The sequence below is a fragment of the Lipomyces doorenjongii genome, assembly GCF_038497915.1.
Source record: "Lipomyces doorenjongii strain NRRL Y-27504 unplaced genomic scaffold V1508scaffold_69, whole genome shotgun sequence".
In the NCBI taxonomy this organism is placed as follows: Eukaryota; Fungi; Ascomycota; class Lipomycetes; order Lipomycetales; family Lipomycetaceae; genus Lipomyces; species Lipomyces doorenjongii.
In genome coordinates, this window is record NW_027118136.1 from 35,853 (window position 1) to 50,738 (window position 14,886).

The 14,886-nt window shown below is 50.2% G+C and overlaps 9 protein-coding genes across 9 annotated transcripts; 5 read left to right on the forward strand and 4 right to left on the reverse strand.

The window, feature by feature from the left end:
* Positions 1-71: 71 nt before the first annotated feature.
* On the reverse strand, positions 72-2,090 carry V1508DRAFT_406267 (FAD binding domain-containing protein; the record flags this gene model as incomplete). Its single annotated transcript, XM_066938763.1, has 4 exons — positions 72-1,716; positions 1,772-1,899; positions 1,952-2,025; positions 2,051-2,090. 4 exons carry the CDS (start codon positions 2,088-2,090, stop codon positions 72-74), a joined length of 1,887 nt encoding a protein of 628 aa, XP_066793486.1.
* A 673-nt stretch (positions 2,091-2,763) lies between these two features.
* V1508DRAFT_375770 (P-loop containing nucleoside triphosphate hydrolase protein) lies at positions 2,764-4,588 on the reverse strand. Its single transcript, XM_066937580.1, has 6 exons — positions 4,354-4,588; positions 4,200-4,281; positions 4,140-4,147; positions 3,916-4,087; positions 3,800-3,857; positions 2,764-3,739 (listed from the first exon to the last, which is right to left on the reverse strand). Exons 1-6 carry the CDS (start codon positions 4,465-4,467, stop codon positions 2,860-2,862), a joined length of 1,314 nt encoding a protein of 437 aa, XP_066793487.1. The 5' UTR covers positions 4,468-4,588; the 3' UTR covers positions 2,764-2,859.
* A 125-nt stretch (positions 4,589-4,713) lies between these two features.
* V1508DRAFT_375773 (chaperonin Cpn60/TCP-1 family) lies at positions 4,714-6,813 on the forward strand. Its single transcript, XM_066937581.1, has 5 exons — positions 4,714-4,972; positions 5,029-5,081; positions 5,133-5,222; positions 5,271-5,522; positions 5,570-6,813. The coding sequence occupies exons 1-5, from the start codon at positions 4,873-4,875 to the stop codon at positions 6,668-6,670; spliced, it is 1,596 nt and encodes a 531-aa protein (XP_066793488.1). The 5' UTR covers positions 4,714-4,872; the 3' UTR covers positions 6,671-6,813.
* A 272-nt stretch (positions 6,814-7,085) lies between these two features.
* V1508DRAFT_359841 (apolipo protein O-domain-containing protein) lies at positions 7,086-7,838 on the forward strand (the record flags this gene model as incomplete). Its single annotated transcript, XM_066937123.1, has 2 exons — positions 7,086-7,181; positions 7,239-7,838. The coding sequence occupies 2 exons, from the start codon at positions 7,086-7,088 to the stop codon at positions 7,836-7,838; spliced, it is 696 nt and encodes a 231-aa protein (XP_066793489.1).
* A 596-nt stretch (positions 7,839-8,434) lies between these two features.
* On the forward strand, positions 8,435-9,642 carry V1508DRAFT_424534 (uncharacterized protein). Its single transcript, XM_066941305.1, has one exon. It carries the CDS (start codon positions 8,689-8,691, stop codon positions 9,514-9,516), a length of 828 nt encoding a protein of 275 aa, XP_066793490.1. The 5' UTR covers positions 8,435-8,688; the 3' UTR covers positions 9,517-9,642.
* A 311-nt stretch (positions 9,643-9,953) lies between these two features.
* On the forward strand, positions 9,954-10,819 carry V1508DRAFT_424536 (uncharacterized protein). The gene is made up of 2 exons (XM_066941306.1): positions 9,954-10,235; positions 10,287-10,819. The coding sequence occupies exons 1-2, from the start codon at positions 10,078-10,080 to the stop codon at positions 10,456-10,458; spliced, it is 330 nt and encodes a 109-aa protein (XP_066793491.1). The 5' UTR covers positions 9,954-10,077; the 3' UTR covers positions 10,459-10,819.
* On the reverse strand, positions 10,632-10,968 carry V1508DRAFT_424537 (uncharacterized protein). Its single transcript, XM_066941307.1, has one exon. The coding sequence runs from the start codon at positions 10,889-10,891 to the stop codon at positions 10,658-10,660; it is 234 nt and encodes a 77-aa protein (XP_066793492.1). The 5' UTR covers positions 10,892-10,968; the 3' UTR covers positions 10,632-10,657.
* A 151-nt stretch (positions 10,969-11,119) lies between these two features.
* Positions 11,120-14,300, forward strand: V1508DRAFT_457722 (uncharacterized protein). The gene is made up of 2 exons (XM_066942688.1): positions 11,120-11,318; positions 11,369-14,300. Exons 1-2 carry the CDS (start codon positions 11,226-11,228, stop codon positions 14,030-14,032), a joined length of 2,757 nt encoding a protein of 918 aa, XP_066793493.1. The 5' UTR covers positions 11,120-11,225; the 3' UTR covers positions 14,033-14,300.
* V1508DRAFT_424539 (uncharacterized protein) lies at positions 14,124-14,838 on the reverse strand. The gene is made up of 3 exons (XM_066941308.1): positions 14,671-14,838; positions 14,379-14,620; positions 14,124-14,324 (listed from the first exon to the last, which is right to left on the reverse strand). Exons 1-3 carry the CDS (start codon positions 14,747-14,749, stop codon positions 14,268-14,270), a joined length of 378 nt encoding a protein of 125 aa, XP_066793494.1. The 5' UTR covers positions 14,750-14,838; the 3' UTR covers positions 14,124-14,267.
* Between the last annotated feature and the right edge of the window lie 48 nt (positions 14,839-14,886).

The window sequence follows — 14,886 nt, forward strand, 5'->3', positions numbered from 1 at the left end:
TATTTTTTTGAATAATTTAGAAACGTCGTATATCCGTTGTCACTCATACATGACTGAAATATTGCACATGTTTAGTAGACACGCTTGCCCGGTGGAACGGGCTTGCACTCTGCCTCGTCAAGAGTGTGACTGATCACTTTTCTGTACTTAAGCTCAACAGGCTCGCCAAGTTCATGCTGCCACGACAGTGTATGCTTCATCCAGTTCTCGTCATCACGCTCAGGATAATCCTCCCGCGCGTGCGCACCACGAGACTCCTTCCGCGCCACGGCCGAGTACGCAGTCTGCATCGCGCAAGTTAACAAGTTCTGGAGCTCGAGTGTTTCAACGAGGTCGGAGTTCCAAATCATGCTGCGGTCCTTCGTGCCGACTTCAGCGAAAGTCTTGTCGACTTCGGTGATGCGGTTGACACCTTCCTCTAGGGATGACTGCATTCGGAAGACAGAGACGTCGGTCTGCATGACGCGCTGCATGGCGAGACGAATCGACGCGGTCGAGCGGGGACCTTCCGCAGTGCGGAGCTTGTCGAGGTTGGCAATAGTGGCGGCGCCAATGTCAGCGGAAACAGGCTTGTGTGGCGTACCGGGGGTCAAGGTGTCACGGATTGTGTGGGAGACAGCACGACCAAAGACAACTAGATCGAGAAGCGAATTAGCACCTAGACGGTTGGCGCCGTGAACAGACACGCAGGCGGCCTCGCCGCACGCGAGCAGGCCGGGAACGACCTTGTCGTTGCCATTCTCGTCAATGGTCACAACCTCGCCAGTGTACTTAGTCGGAATACCACCCATGTTGTAATGAACAGTTGGCAATACAGGGATTGGCTCCTTCGTGACGTCAACGCCGGCGAAAATGGCAGCGGTCTCAGAGATACCGGGCAGACGCTCCTGCAAAACAGAGGCAGGCAAGTGTGAGAGCTGGAGGTAGATGTGGTCATTCAAGGGGCCGACCCCACGGCCCTCACGGATCTCCATGGTCATTGATCGCGAGACAACGTCACGAGAGGCAAGATCCTTGGCAGTGGGTGCATATCGCTCCATGAATCGCTCACCCTCGGAGTTCAAAAGGTAGCCACCCTCACCACGGGAACCCTCAGTAATCAGGCATCCAGAACCATAGATACCGGTCGGGTGGAACTGCACAAACTCGAGATCCTGAAGGGGAAGGCCCGCACGGGTGACCATGGCCATACCATCACCAGTGCAGGTGTGGGCAGAAGTGCACGAGAAGTATGCACGTCCGTATCCGCCAGTTGCGATGACAGTCTTGTGTGCGCGGAAGCGGTGGAGAGTGCCGTCCTCCTGATTCAAGGCCATAACACCTACGCACTCGCCATCCTCCATCAAGAGGTCGAGGGCAAAGAACTCAATGAAGAAGTTGGTATTGTGGCGGAGAGACTGGCCATAAAGTGTGTGAAGCAAAGCGTGGCCGGTTCGGTCAGCAACAGCGCAGCATCGGTATGCCTGGCCGCCATGGCCATAATCTTTGCTTTGACCGCCGAACGCACGCTGGTAGATTCGGCCCGACTCGGTACGCGAGAACGGAACACCGTAGTGCTCTAGCTCAATGATGGACTGGGGCGCCTCGCGTGTCATGTAGTGGATCGCGTCCTGGTCACCAAGCCAGTCAGAGCCCTTGACGGTGTCGTACATGTGCCAGTGCCAGTCGTCCTCGTGCATGTTTCCCAGCGCGGCATTGATACCGCCTTGAGCGGCACTATTATCTATTAGTATATTATATCACAGAACCAGCCTCTTGGTTAGGCACGTACACAGTGTGAGAGCGAGTGGGGAAGAGCTTTGTGATGCAGGCGGTGTTGAAGCCGGCCTCTGCCAAACCGAAGGCGGCGCGAAGACCGGCACCTCCGGCTCCGACGACAACACAGTCATACTCGTGATCCTTCGAGATATTAGTAACCCAACTGGCTATATCGTACTACGGGAATACTTACGACAACTGGGTACTTGGAGAAAATGTGCGGAGAGGCTTCTTTGGCTCGGAGAGGCTGTGGAATGTCAATGTCGGCTACACGCGATACGTCCGAAGCGACTCGCTTTCGAAATGAGCACGCAATTAAATAACACGTACATTTGGAGCAATGACCTTGTTTGCAATTGAAGAGGCAGAGAAGCACCGGGCAGAGGGGGCGGAGCGCGAAATCGTGGCTAGGCGCTGGATCAGACTGTTAGCAGAGATTTCAAGATGTAACACCACAGTAGAACTTTGAGGATAGGAAAAGCAGGCTAGAATATTATATTATTTACATACCGAAGAGGACCGCCTGGCGAAGGACAGCATTATGATGGATTTGAGTGGAGAGCGTAACCGAGTGCTAATGACAAGTAGGCAAAGTACAACGACGCGAAGGACTGATGGGATTGGTTATTGAGATCGCGGAGTGCGAGAGAAATGCGGAGCCGGGACTGTTGAAATTCTGTGAAAGTATTCGTTAGTCAAAGAAGGTATCAGTGTGCACTCTATGCTCAGCAGCCATAGTGAGAGTTGATATCTACCGCTGCCTGTCAATATTAATCGCAAATACACACTTCCGGTGCTCCTCCCAGACAAATATGGGTTAGGGCAATCGGTTCAGCCCCACCGGATGCCAATGGCCAATCACAGAGCGCGTTTTGCAATCGAGCTGCTCGTGCCGCCTATTTCCTACTTCCGATAACTATAATTAATCCACATATCATGACACTGCTGTTACCGAATTTTACCTACAGTAGGCGCGAAGCAAGGCGGTGCGCGTGAAATTGAGTACGTTTACTGAAGACCGTAACATCCACACGTACGGATGTTAAATCTGAGAATATATTATATTATATAACAGCCTAATATATCTAATAGTATGCAGCACTAATTATACTGCATGTACTGCGACGTGCTGCTGAACTTCAAGTTGCTCTTAATCACCTTCTCGACCGATGCCAAAAAATCCTTCTCCGTAGTTACTTTCCGCCGCGCCCGAATAGCGAACATTCCTGCCTCAGTGCACACTGACCGCAGCTCTGCACCAGTCGCGTTCGGGCACAGTCGTGAGATCAGTTCCCATCTGATATCCCTGTCAACTGACATCGACTTGGCATGGATCCGTAAAATATTAGCGCGACCCTCCAGATCTGGCAAGCTGAACTCGACCTTGCGGTCAATTCGACCCGGTCGCATGAGCGCGGGGTCGAGAGTGTTGGGTCTATTAGTCGCAAACATGACCTTAATATTTCCACGCGGGTCGAATCCGTCAAGCTGCGTAATCAACTCAAGCATAGTACGCTGCACCTCGTTGTCACCACCCGCGCCGTCGTCAAATCGCGCCCCACCAATAGCATCGACTTCGTCAAAGAAGATAATACACGCCTTCTTCGTACGCGCCATCTCGAACAACTCGCGCACCATACGCGCTCCTTCCCCGACATACTTCTGTACAAGCTCAGATCCGATCACACGAATGAATGTAGCATCTGTACGGTTCGCAACCGCTCGCGCACAAAGCGTCTTTCCTGTTCCTGGAGGCCCGTACAGCAAAATGCCCTTTGGCGGATCGATACCGAGATTCACAAATCGCTCTGGCGATAGTAGCGGCAATTCAACAACCTCGCGCAGCTTCTCAATCTGCTCTTTGCAACCGCCAACATCACCATAAGTCACATCTGGCTTCTCCTCGACCGTCATCATCGTCACTGACGGATCGATTCGCGGGGGCAGCGGCAGCTGGATCTGATATTTATTTCGATCGACGCTACCATATAAATTAGCACTAATTACCGCAGGTACCATCGAAGTAACAAAATAGGCCTACCCAACTCGCATTCCTTCCTCAATGTCAGTAGGACTAACTCTCTCGCCCAAGCCGACAACTATTCATGCAAGTTAGCACAACACGACCGTAGAACAGTACATCACTCAATTACGAACCGAACTTTGCCAGCTGCTTAACGTTGATCACATATTTCGACTTCTCTGGATCGTCTGCAGATTGAATGATCTTCGTGCACCGGGCAACTTGTAGTGGCTGTTCCTCTGCCATTCGCACTCGGTCCGCCATAATATCCCATAAATGCGGTGGCGCTAGTCCAGTATCAGATTCCTGGTAATAGACTTGTCAGTTTCAATTAACAGTACAATTCGGTTCTATGTACCTTGACCCCTAAAAGTTAGTTAGCCACCGTCTACTCAAGTCTCATCATGTGGCAACGCACCTATCTTGTCATTTACTCGGCCCTGTACGTCCTTGATATCTTTCTCAAGTTTCTTCAACGCAGCAGCATACGGTGCGGCACCCTACACCCAGTTATAAGTTAGCCCTTGTAGTCACAGCCTGATTAAATTGAACACAGTCTATGGATCACATACGTAAGTCTTTAGGACCGCGATATCGTCCTCTGTAAGCGGTACTATCTTCTCCTCTTTCTCGTCCGTATCTTCTGCCGGCGCGCGATACTTCTCCCAGTCAGCTTTAGGCGGCATTGTAAATTGAAATACTTCTATGGATCGCGGGATACTAATGAAGCCGATGTGTTGTAGATGAGTTGATGGGTGGATGATGACACACAAGGCGTCGTGTGCTGCTTACCATACTTGCGCGTGCAGATGCAGTCTTAATTATGCCGCAAAGTCGGCAACCGTACACACATATACCATCCTACGTGTCATGCAGAACGGCTACGACATAACCGCATAACTCGCATTTACACCCTTGGAAATAATAGAACGCGTTTTTTCAGGTGTCCATGAAAAGATCACAATATACAACTCACCCTCCTCGTGATTCACTCCCGTCGATCATCTATTTGTCACACTGTTCGCATTGAACTAGTGCGATAATACAATTGCCATTGATATTGATATTGTACTTATAAACACACTGCGAATATGGCTGTTCCTAGAGCGGCGTCTGGAGGGAGTAATATTGCGTTTAAGGATAAGGAAAAGCCTCAAGAAGTCCGCAAAGCTAATATTGTAGCTGCGAGAGGTAACTGATTCAATTGAATACTGCGTGAGGAAATAATATAATCTAATGACGTATAGCTGTGGCGGACGCTATCAGAACTTCGCTAGGTCCCAAAGGCATGGATAAGATGGTATGAACTACACGCGAAATCAGAGCTGAACTGGTGTTGATTTAACTGCAGATCAAAACCGGAAGAGGAGAGGTTATTATCACGAACGACGGACACACTATCTTAAAGCATATGGCTGTCATGCACCCAGCCGCTAAAATGGTATCCGATCCCTTCTTCCATCATCTAGTAGTATGCTAACGACATAAGCTCGTCGACCTATCAGCCGCGCAAGACGTCGAGGCCGGTGACGGTACCACATCTGTTGTTGTTATTGCCGGCGGCTTACTCGGTGCTGCTGAGCGCCTACTCTTGAAAGGAATTCACCCGACTATTATTGCAGAATCGTTTCAGCGCGCTGCTGGGCGTGCGGTCGAGATTCTCAGGGATATGTCTATCCCGGTCGAGTTAAGTGACCGAACATCACTGATTCGCGCTGCAAGTACCTCTTTAAGCTCGAAGGTACGTTTCTCCCGAAGGCCTAGTCAATTCTGCTCTAACCGCATCAGATCGTCTCGCAATTCTCGTCGACTCTCGCGCCGATGGCCGTCGACGCCGTACTCCATGTAATCAACCCGGCCGTGGCGAAAAATGTCGACTTAGCCAACATCAAGCTTGTCAAAGAGCTCGGTGGCACGATTGAGGACACTGAACTGGTCGACGGCCTCGTTATGACCCAACACGTTATCAAAACGGCAGGTGGTCCTTCGCGGATGGAAAAGGCTCGGATTGGTCTCATCCAATTCCAGATTTCCCCGCCAAAACCCGATATGGAGAATCAGGTTGTGGTGAATGATTACCGCCAGATGGACAAGATTTTGAAGGAGGAGAGAACGTATTTGCTGAATATCTGCAAGAAAATCAAGAAAGCAAAGTGCAATGTTTTGTTAATCCAGAAGAGTATTCTCCGGGATGCAGTGAACGATTTGTCACTCCATTTCTTGGCAAAGCTGAATATTATGGTCATCAAGGACATCGAGCGCGACGAGATTGAATTTATTTGCAAGGGTACTGGATGTCAACCGATCGCCGACATCGACTCATTCTCCGAAGACAAGCTGGGCCAAGCGGAACTAGTCGAGGAAGTCCAGTCGTCCGGTTCGAGGGTTGTTAAAGTCACGGGTGTCAAGAACACCAGTCAGACTGTCTCGATCCTTGTCCGGGGTGCGAACCAGCTTGTGTTGGACGAAGCTGAGCGGTCGCTCCACGACGCCTTGTGCGTCATTAGATGTCTTGCCAAAGAGCGCGCCTTGATTGCCGGCGGCGCTGCGCCTGAAATCGAAGTCTCCCGGACGCTCGCGCGGGAATCCCGTGCAAAGTTTGGAACGGAACAAATTTGCTGGCAGGAATTCGCCAATGCTTTGGAAGTTATCCCGACTACACTTGCCGAGAACGCAGGATTGAATAGTATCCAAGTTGTAACTGATCTGCGGAGTCGGCACGAGCGCGGCGAGAGAAATGCTGGTGTGAGCGTGCGAAAGGGCTCGACGAAGAACATCGTGGACGAGAACGTATTGCAGCCACTGTTGGTTAACACTAGTGCTATTGAGCTTGCTGCTGAGACTGTTAAGTCGTTGCTGCGGATCGATGATATCGCAATTAGTAGGTAATTTAGTATATAATTGCATGTATGTTTATGTATGTATTTAATTTAGATGAACCGTATATCGCTTCTTGAAATTGTATTTATCTGATTGTCACAAGTGACAACATATCAACCTCATACATAATCTTTATTTCTTCTTTCTAGTAAATTTGCATAGTATAATTGTAGGTAATATACACATTCACTGTGATCGAGTCTGTTTCGGAACTGCGAAAGCCGCACGCTCATGCCAAACCGCCAATCGCTCGTTTTGCCCTCTGCAGCCTCCGCATCTCCTATTGTACAATCAATTCATCATAATGTCCTTCACCCGAGGATTTTCGTTTACTGGCCGTCACGTATGTGTTTATTTTTTATGTATTAGCATATAGAGAATTGCTGTGTATGGAAGAATTGGAACTGACGAGGAGCAGGCCGCGATGCACCCAACCCGCACGCTCGCGGCATCTATCGCACTTGGCGCAACAGGCGGCGCGCTCCTGATTAACTCTGTCCCCATAATCAAAGCTGAGACTGTACGAAAAATATATATTTTACCTTACTAAATTGCTATGTCAGTCTAACATTGGTAGGAGAAAAAATCGATCTACGACGAGGAGAAAGCGGCAGTCCCGAAATCCGCGCCTCCGATCGTGATCAAACAGCCTCCCCCAGTCCTGGAATCATACGTCAAGTCCGCGCGCGAGTCATTGAGTCGGGCAACGCAGTTTATCTTGGTACACCTCGACGTGGCGATGGAGAGATATCTTTCCGCAGAATCCACTGTTACGACCACTGTTTCGGAGCTGAAGAGCGAGGAGGAGCCGTTGTTGCCCGGTGCTATATATGTTCTTGTCGCAACACTCACGGGGAGCATTGTTGCACGCAAGAGGAATGTTGTTGTACGTGGCCTACTCGTACCCGGCGCGTTCGGTGTGGCCGCATTCGCGTACTTTTTGCCGATTACCTATACCAATGTCGGCAATTTGATTTGGAAGTTCGAAGTCATGGCGCCCAAGGTTGCGAATGCGCATTTGAAAACGAAGAATGCGATTACGAATTTCGTAGAGAAAGTGGATACGTTTAGGAAGGATAGTCGCGCAAAGGTTGATGAGGCTGTCAGAAAGTCCCGACGGGCATTAAAGGAGAATACTGGGTTGTTGATCGCGGAGGAGGATGCGAAGAAGAAATAGATTGTTTATATAGAACTAAAATGCATTTTGTGTTTGTAATTTATTTGGGGCTTTTAATATTGACTTTACCACACCCGCCTCAGTTCCCTTCTGAAGCTGATGACGTCGAGAGTAACCTCAACTCATCTGTATCCGTCAGTGAAGCTGGTTATAGGCGAGGTTGTTGTCCCGAACATTATCTACACCGACATCTAGAAACAATCATAAATGCATGAGTCCCGACTCCCCTGAGGTGGCTCTTGCTGGATATTTCAGCTTCGGAGAGCACGTGAGTGTTCGCAACTGATTAACGAGAGAGTACTATATAACGCCTTTCTACAGCCAGTTCGCATAGGGGTCATTCGGAGACGGAACTTTTTTCTGTCGACCACAAAACCTTCCGCGCGATATTAATGTTTGAAATTGGTTATCGTCACACGGCTAGATTCACGGCCGCAGTCAAGACGCTATGTGATTTGACAACTATCGGTCAGCCTTTCGCAATGAGAACCAGCTAGAGAGTCGCTGCTATCGTTTAACTTGGATTGAGGTTGCCTGCGCGTTTGCTTACCGAAATAAAATTATACTTAGGTAGAGGCAAAACACTAAACATCTGACTTAGCTTTGAGTAACCCTAAACCGTCGAGTTCCCACACCACCTCAGCCGCTTTTCCGAGAAACCCGCCAACGATGACTGGGAACATCAACACTACTGAATCGTCGTACGGACACACATCAGATTTAACATCTCAATCCATTTGAATAACACATTGGAGTACTTTACGGTGTATTAATATTTACGAGTTACGACATAGTGACACTCGCCATATTGATTATCGACTAAACATCCAACGTAAAGCTTCTCAACACAATGTACCACCACCCAGCACCGCCGATGCCGATGTCGCCGGCCGCCAAACGGATGCGCGTGGACGGTCCCGTACCACCACCTCACCACCTGCAACAGCAACCCCCACAACACGGCTATACCGCGCCAGCGCACCACATCCCGCAGATGCAACTCGGCGTACATAGTCCTGTCTCTGGCCAAATGCCAGGTGTGCCAGGACAAGTGCCTCATGGAGTTTCATCTTCTGTTCAACAGCAACAGTCACAATCACAGGGTCCACCGGCTTCTGTATACGCTGCGCACCACAGCTTGCTGCTCAGTCTCGACGACGAAGACATGGTGGGGGCTGCGGACGAACTTGACACAGTTTCAGCGCGGGAGATCTCCGCGTCGCGGTACGCGCGACATCATGAGTGGATGGAGCAAGTTCTCGGATCTGCGTACCAGTCCGATAAGATCTTTGCGCCGGGAATATTCTCCACGCGGGGCAATACCGGGAATGTATGGGTCTCTCATGAGGCTTTGAAGGAGCGGATTGAGGGATTGGCGGAGGAGGTAGGCGGTGTTGATGAGCTTTACACGCAGAATCTGTTCGAGATTCGGGAGGGCAAGGTCGCAGCATTGAAGCAAGGAGAGAGAAGGCTTGCGAGATTGGTAGATCGCGATTCGACGGAGTCCGGCAGCGGACTCCGACTGTTTGAGGACGCGGAGAGCAAGTTAGACCGGATCGTGAAGGAGGTCGAGGAGCGGACGGGCATCAAAGCTGGTGGACGAGATGCGAGCGGTGTTGAGAGAGTCTTGTGGGACAATAGCATCGACGGACCGTTACCGCAGGTGGCACAGGAGTAGCAGGTATTGCTTGTAGGATATTATTCACTGTTTTGTAGACCACTTTGTAACAATAGGATTAATGTTATTGATATATGTCTTCAAATGGTGGAATACGTCGTAATGTTGTGAGTTGCTGACGACTGAGTTATGTCGCTGAGACATTCATTAATCGACTCTCAGTGGCTTCCGAAGGCGATCAGTAATCAGCGAACGTAGAGTAGTCGATGCTGCGACTCCAGCACTGCATAGCCATAGTTATCCGATATGCCATTTGAGCGTATTTACCTGTGGTGGTCACTGTAATGAGCATCTTTTATGAACAAGCCGAATCTCCCGGTTCAGGAGCGGTTCGATTTAGCGTAGAAATGCCCGACTGGCTGATTTCCTTTGAACCGGTTGCCTACTTGGTTCACTCCGCGTCCTCTCCAACGTCGACCATCATCGTCATTAATCCCCCACCCTCTCACAATCCATTCCCTATACTCCTTCCGCGATCCAATCGGCAACACGCCATTTCACGGCCACATTACATTCATACAGACTTCATTTCGACTATAGTACTATTTTAGGACACTCACAATGTCACCACTACTACGAAAGTTTACCCACACTCGCTTTGTCGTGGGCAACATCCGGCAACTTTCCATCTCCGCCGCGAGATCCAACACCGCGACTGTCGGCGCACCCACCGCCTCCGCCAAGAAGCCTCGCAAGCCCGTTGGCGGTGTCCGCGGAGCGTATGTTTTTTACTGATCTCCACTACCGCAGCCGCCGCTAACATGTAGCAGCCTTTTCGGATTCCTGCTCGGAACGACTGTCACCGGTTTATTCGGCTACTACTACGTCCTCGACGTCTACCGCGACTCAAACTCCCTCCTGCTCGAAGATCTCTTGCATCTCCAGCGTCACGTTTCCAAGGTCGAGGAGCGCATCAAAGAGCTAGAAGCGGCGAAAAAGTAACCAAATGGATCATTGTGGCAGTGTAATTACAGAACCAATATCAGATTTACGGCACGGGATAGGGAATTGGTCGCGAAAGACGGATGCAGCATCTCGCATTACGGTTGTTTGTCTTAATTGTAATTTTGCAATCTCGATTGTATATTTCCTATCTTGCAATGAAATGTTTATAGGGTCAACGTATTGGAAAGATGTGGGACTAGTGTCTGATCATGGGCAGTCCCTTTTGCGAATCGCTCTTATATATATGGTAAAAAACAGTCATTTGTGCTGACGCATTTATATACATCAGTACGCGTATGATCTCTTGATGGGGTACGACCAGGACTGCAACAGTTATACACTTATAAGAATAAAACGCAAACAGATATAGCAGCAATATGGTATGCTTGCTATCTGAAGAACTGTCTTCGTGTTCAGTTATCACGGACATTTCGTGACCGTAGACTTCAGGACCGGTGCATTCAGACCGAAGCTCACCATTGGACGCTGCGTATCACCGTATCCGATTCGATGTGAAAACGGTGATGTCGGTTCAGTGTCGTTGCGTGCGCTGACGAAAACTCAAAGTGGCTGTCACGTGATATTCACGTGCGTACTGTCGTCAGCGCAATGGCCTCTTCAGATGGTGCGCACTCGTTTATAACGAAACACCGAATCTCAACTTTGCTGCTCAATCAGTTAGTTGAATATCATTCAGCCCCGAACACTTTTTCTCAGTCTGCCGGACTGCTTGCATTTTTCCGACTGTTTGACCACAGGACACTATGGTTCGCTACTTTGGCGTGCTGCTCCTACTGCGGCTGCTACTACTGAACGCTGTATGCGCAGCCGCTAAGGACCTCTCCATCGAGTCTGATGTGCGTCTCATCACTGATCTCCAATCCACATACTAATATGCGACTCGCAGATCTCAACTGTCCAACTCGTCAACTTGTCTTCGCCGCATGTTACTGCGGACGACAACATCGGTCTCATATCCAATACTATTGAGAGCCAGGTCGAAGAGTACTACTACCTCGAGCGCCCACAGGACTCAAAGGACAAGCAGGAATCCGTCATTCTCCGGACAGCGTCGAAAGTCGCATATGTCTCCGAGGATCACGGCGCAAATTGGCAAAAGGTGGCAACCTCGAATGACATCATCGCGATTTATCCCCACCCCCATAACACCAACAATGTCTACCTCATCACAAACACCTCCGCGATCTATGTCTCGACCGACTTCGGGAAGACGTTTCGCGAGCGGAAAACCCCGACGGCACCAGTTTTGGAATCTCAGATCCTCTCTTTCCACAAAGATCGCCCGGAATGGCTAATATGGCATGGCCTGGCGGACTGCGCCAATCCTCTGGACTGCACGATTCAGCTTCAGACACACTATAGCCATGACAACGGCAATTCATGGTCGCCGCTCATGTCTGATGCGAGGCAGTGCATGTTTGTCGTTGGTCTGCAGAAGCCCACGGATGAGAACCTGATATTTTGTGGCCGCGACGTAAAAAGCAGCGGCTTTAGCACGTTTGTGCGGCTTGTTTCCTCGACAGATTACTTCAAGAACGAGAATGTACACTTTGAAAACACCCTCGCGTTTGCCCTCCAGAATGATTTCTTGATCGTAGCTACCGTGGACGGTGTCAACCTCCGCATGGACGTGTCTATCGACGGAGCCACATTTGCTCATGCAAAGTGGCCGCCTACATTCACGGTCGAGCTCGAAACGGCGTACACGATTCTCGATACCTCGACAAAGGCGATCGTTTTGCACTGCACGGTCAGCGGCCAGCGCGGGGCCGAGTATGGAACGATTCTCAAATCGAATTCGAACGGTACGTCGTACGTCACGTCGATCGAGAATGCAAACAGAAATCAGTACGGGTTCGTCGATTTTGAGAAGATGCAGGGAATCGAAGGTATCTCTATTGTGAACATCGTGTCGAATCCGAAGGAAGCCGTTGGCGGCGACGCCAAGAAGCTGCGGTCAAAAATCACATTCGATGATGGAGCTTCATGGCAGTTCTTGGCGCCGCCTTCGGTTGATTCTACTGGCAAGTCTACCGGGTGCACGACCGCCGGCGAGGAGTGCTCGCTGAACCTGCACGGATACACCGAGCGCTTTGACGTCCGTGATACGTACTCCTCTGCTTCGGCTGTCGGACTCATGGTCGGCGTCGGTAATGTCGGTCCATCGTTGACAAAATACGGCGACGGGAACACGTACCTCACTAATGATGGTGGGGCGACGTGGAAGGAACTTGCAAAGGGAACGAACATGTGGGAGTACGGCGACCAGGGTTCGATCATTATCCTTGTCGAAAGTCCGGTGCCCACAAACACACTCAGATATACATTCGACGAGGGACAGTCATGGGAAACGCTCAAGTTCTTCGACGATATTGTCACGGTCTACGATATCAGCACGGTGCCATCTGACACTAGCCGCAAGTTCTTGATCCACGCCAGGCCGGCCGCCGATGCATCCGACAAGACATTACTCATCCAAGTCGACTTCACGGGTACCAGAGATGTCCAGTGCGTGCTGAACGAGAAGGATGAGACACACGACGACTTTGAACTCTGGGCACCATCTAGACCAGGCGCGACGACGAATTGCCTGTTTGGCCACGAAACTCTGTATCATCGCAAGCTTCCCGATCGCTTGTGCTACATCGGCGAAAAAATCACTCAACCTCATCAGGAAGTTCGCAATTGCTCGTGCACGCGTCTCGACTACGAATGTGATGAGAATTATTATTTGGCCACCGATGGTAGTTGCACACTAGTACCGGGATTTGACCCCCCTGATCACAAGGAAAGTTGCCGAACATTCCCTGGGCGCATCGAATATTCTGAGCCCACTGGATACCGCAAAATTCCACTTAGCACCTGCGAGGGCGGTGAGGATTGGGACATCAGTAAATTGCACGCGTGTCCTGGTCATGAGAATGAATTCGGACACATACATCGAGGCATTCACGGGTTTGGTCTTTTCTTTCTAATCTTGCTGCCGTTTTGTATGGCTGGTGTTGTGGCATACGTGCTCTACAACCATTACTATGGCCAATACGGCCAGATCAGACTTGGCGAGACGGATTTCGACACACGAATTGGTTTGGGAACGGATAACGGGCTAGTGAAATATCCGATTATGGCAGTTTCGGCAGTCGTCGCCTTCGTCAGCGCGCTTCCTGTCATCGCGACGCAACTATTCACAAGCTGGCGAGGCAGAGCGCCACGACCCAGCCGCTTGTATCGCGGCCGAAATGGTACGGATTCGTTCCATCTCAGCCGGACAAACACCGCAGGCAGGTACCAATACGCGCCTGTCATTGTAGACGACGCACGAGCCGTGCGTGACGACGATACGGTGTTTGGTTCGTCAGACGAAGACTCCGACGATGACTTTGCGCATGTCGTCCCACAGGAAGCGTACGACATTGACCGCCCTACCCCGTCGTCGCCACAACTTTCAGCTGCGCCATCGTCGCCTCCTATCGAACCCGGTACGCCACCAAGTCCGACAGATTTCCCACCAGTCTCGCCAGCAGAAAGCCCGAGTAACCCGACTAAGTAAATCAGTTTTGCATTCAGACAGTTGTACAGCTACTTTTTCAGTGACTTGAATTTGTATTCGTGGAATGCAAGATCTAGACAATGTTTTGGAGGGTTAATAATGTGTAGTGTTCCCTGGAAAGGAATGCAATCGTCATTTTGTCGGCGGTTATTTGCCACACTAATATTTGTTAGGAGTAGGATTGTAATGCTCTCATTAGCTATGTAATTCTATTTCCATAGCCTTTCAAGTTCGTTTAACGTTCCTTGAGTAACTTATTCCTCTTCTCTCGTCTCTTCAACCGTTCAACTCGCTAAGCACTCCAGTTAGCATTCTCTCCATTGCACATAGCACAACAACAGCATACCTTCCGATGCATTTTCTCACTCAGCTTCGCATACCGCTCCTTCTCGGCCTTCTCCTCCGCACGCTCTTTTATCCTCCTAACGCGCTCACGAATTGCCTCTTTCCGCTCTTCTGTCATCTCGCGCTCTCGCTCCTTCATCGCCACTCGCTGTTGTCGCTCTTGCTCGCGCTTCTGCCATCCGGTCTTGGGAACTCCGATCGCTCGGAGGCGCTGCGGAGTTTTGCTCTCTTTCCATTGTTTGCCTGGCCAGAATTAGCTTGCCAGGTACAGCCCCGTAGCGCTGGTTACGTACCGTTTTTGCGTAGTCCGATATTTTTCTTGTTGGCACCAATAGCAGGCGCTGTGAAATGCGCACTACCTTCAGTCGACATTGTCTCGCTTTCCAGTTTTATCGGACTTGCCAAATCAAAATATGCGTCTATGCTCGGTGAACTTTGCAGTTTGCCTTATGTATCCCACGCTGTCGAAAGGAATTTGCGTAGGCACATGCCTCCAGAAATTGGCACTC

What these genes read in the sequence shown, in the direction of transcription:
- V1508DRAFT_375770 (XM_066937580.1), bottom strand. Translation starts at nt 4,467, where the DNA reads ATGCCGCCTAAAGCTGACTGGGAGAAGTATCGCGCGCCGGCAGAAGAT. An exon ending in TCGCGGTCCTAAAGACTTAC is followed by an intron (nt 4,282 to 4,353) that starts GTATGTGATCCA and finishes AACTGGGTGTAG; the next exon opens with GGTGCCGCACCGTATGCTGC. An exon ending in GAGGAAGGAATGCGAGTTGG is followed by an intron (nt 3,740 to 3,799) that starts GTAGGCCTATTT and finishes TTTATATGGTAG; the next exon opens with CGTCGATCGAAATAAATATC.
- V1508DRAFT_375773 (XM_066937581.1), top strand. Translation starts at nt 4,873, where the DNA reads ATGGCTGTTCCTAGAGCGGCGTCTGGAGGGAGTAATATTGCGTTTAAG. An exon ending in CCAAAGGCATGGATAAGATG is followed by an intron (nt 5,082 to 5,132) that starts GTATGAACTACA and finishes ATTTAACTGCAG; the next exon opens with ATCAAAACCGGAAGAGGAGA. An exon ending in GTACCTCTTTAAGCTCGAAG is followed by an intron (nt 5,523 to 5,569) that starts GTACGTTTCTCC and finishes TAACCGCATCAG; the next exon opens with ATCGTCTCGCAATTCTCGTC.
- V1508DRAFT_424534 (XM_066941305.1), top strand. Translation starts at nt 8,689, where the DNA reads ATGTACCACCACCCAGCACCGCCGATGCCGATGTCGCCGGCCGCCAAA.
- V1508DRAFT_424536 (XM_066941306.1), top strand. Translation starts at nt 10,078, where the DNA reads ATGTCACCACTACTACGAAAGTTTACCCACACTCGCTTTGTCGTGGGC. An exon ending in GTTGGCGGTGTCCGCGGAGC is followed by an intron (nt 10,236 to 10,286) that starts GTATGTTTTTTA and finishes AACATGTAGCAG; the next exon opens with CCTTTTCGGATTCCTGCTCG.
- V1508DRAFT_424537 (XM_066941307.1), bottom strand. Translation starts at nt 10,891, where the DNA reads ATGTCCGTGATAACTGAACACGAAGACAGTTCTTCAGATAGCAAGCAT.
- V1508DRAFT_457722 (XM_066942688.1), top strand. Translation starts at nt 11,226, where the DNA reads ATGGTTCGCTACTTTGGCGTGCTGCTCCTACTGCGGCTGCTACTACTG. An exon ending in ACCTCTCCATCGAGTCTGAT is followed by an intron (nt 11,319 to 11,368) that starts GTGCGTCTCATC and finishes TGCGACTCGCAG; the next exon opens with ATCTCAACTGTCCAACTCGT.
- V1508DRAFT_424539 (XM_066941308.1), bottom strand. Translation starts at nt 14,749, where the DNA reads ATGTCGACTGAAGGTAGTGCGCATTTCACAGCGCCTGCTATTGGTGCC. An exon ending in TATCGGACTACGCAAAAACG is followed by an intron (nt 14,621 to 14,670) that starts GTACGTAACCAG and finishes AATTCTGGCCAG; the next exon opens with GCAAACAATGGAAAGAGAGC. An exon ending in GTGAGAAAATGCATCGGAAG is followed by an intron (nt 14,325 to 14,378) that starts GTATGCTGTTGT and finishes TGGAGTGCTTAG; the next exon opens with CGAGTTGAACGGTTGAAGAG.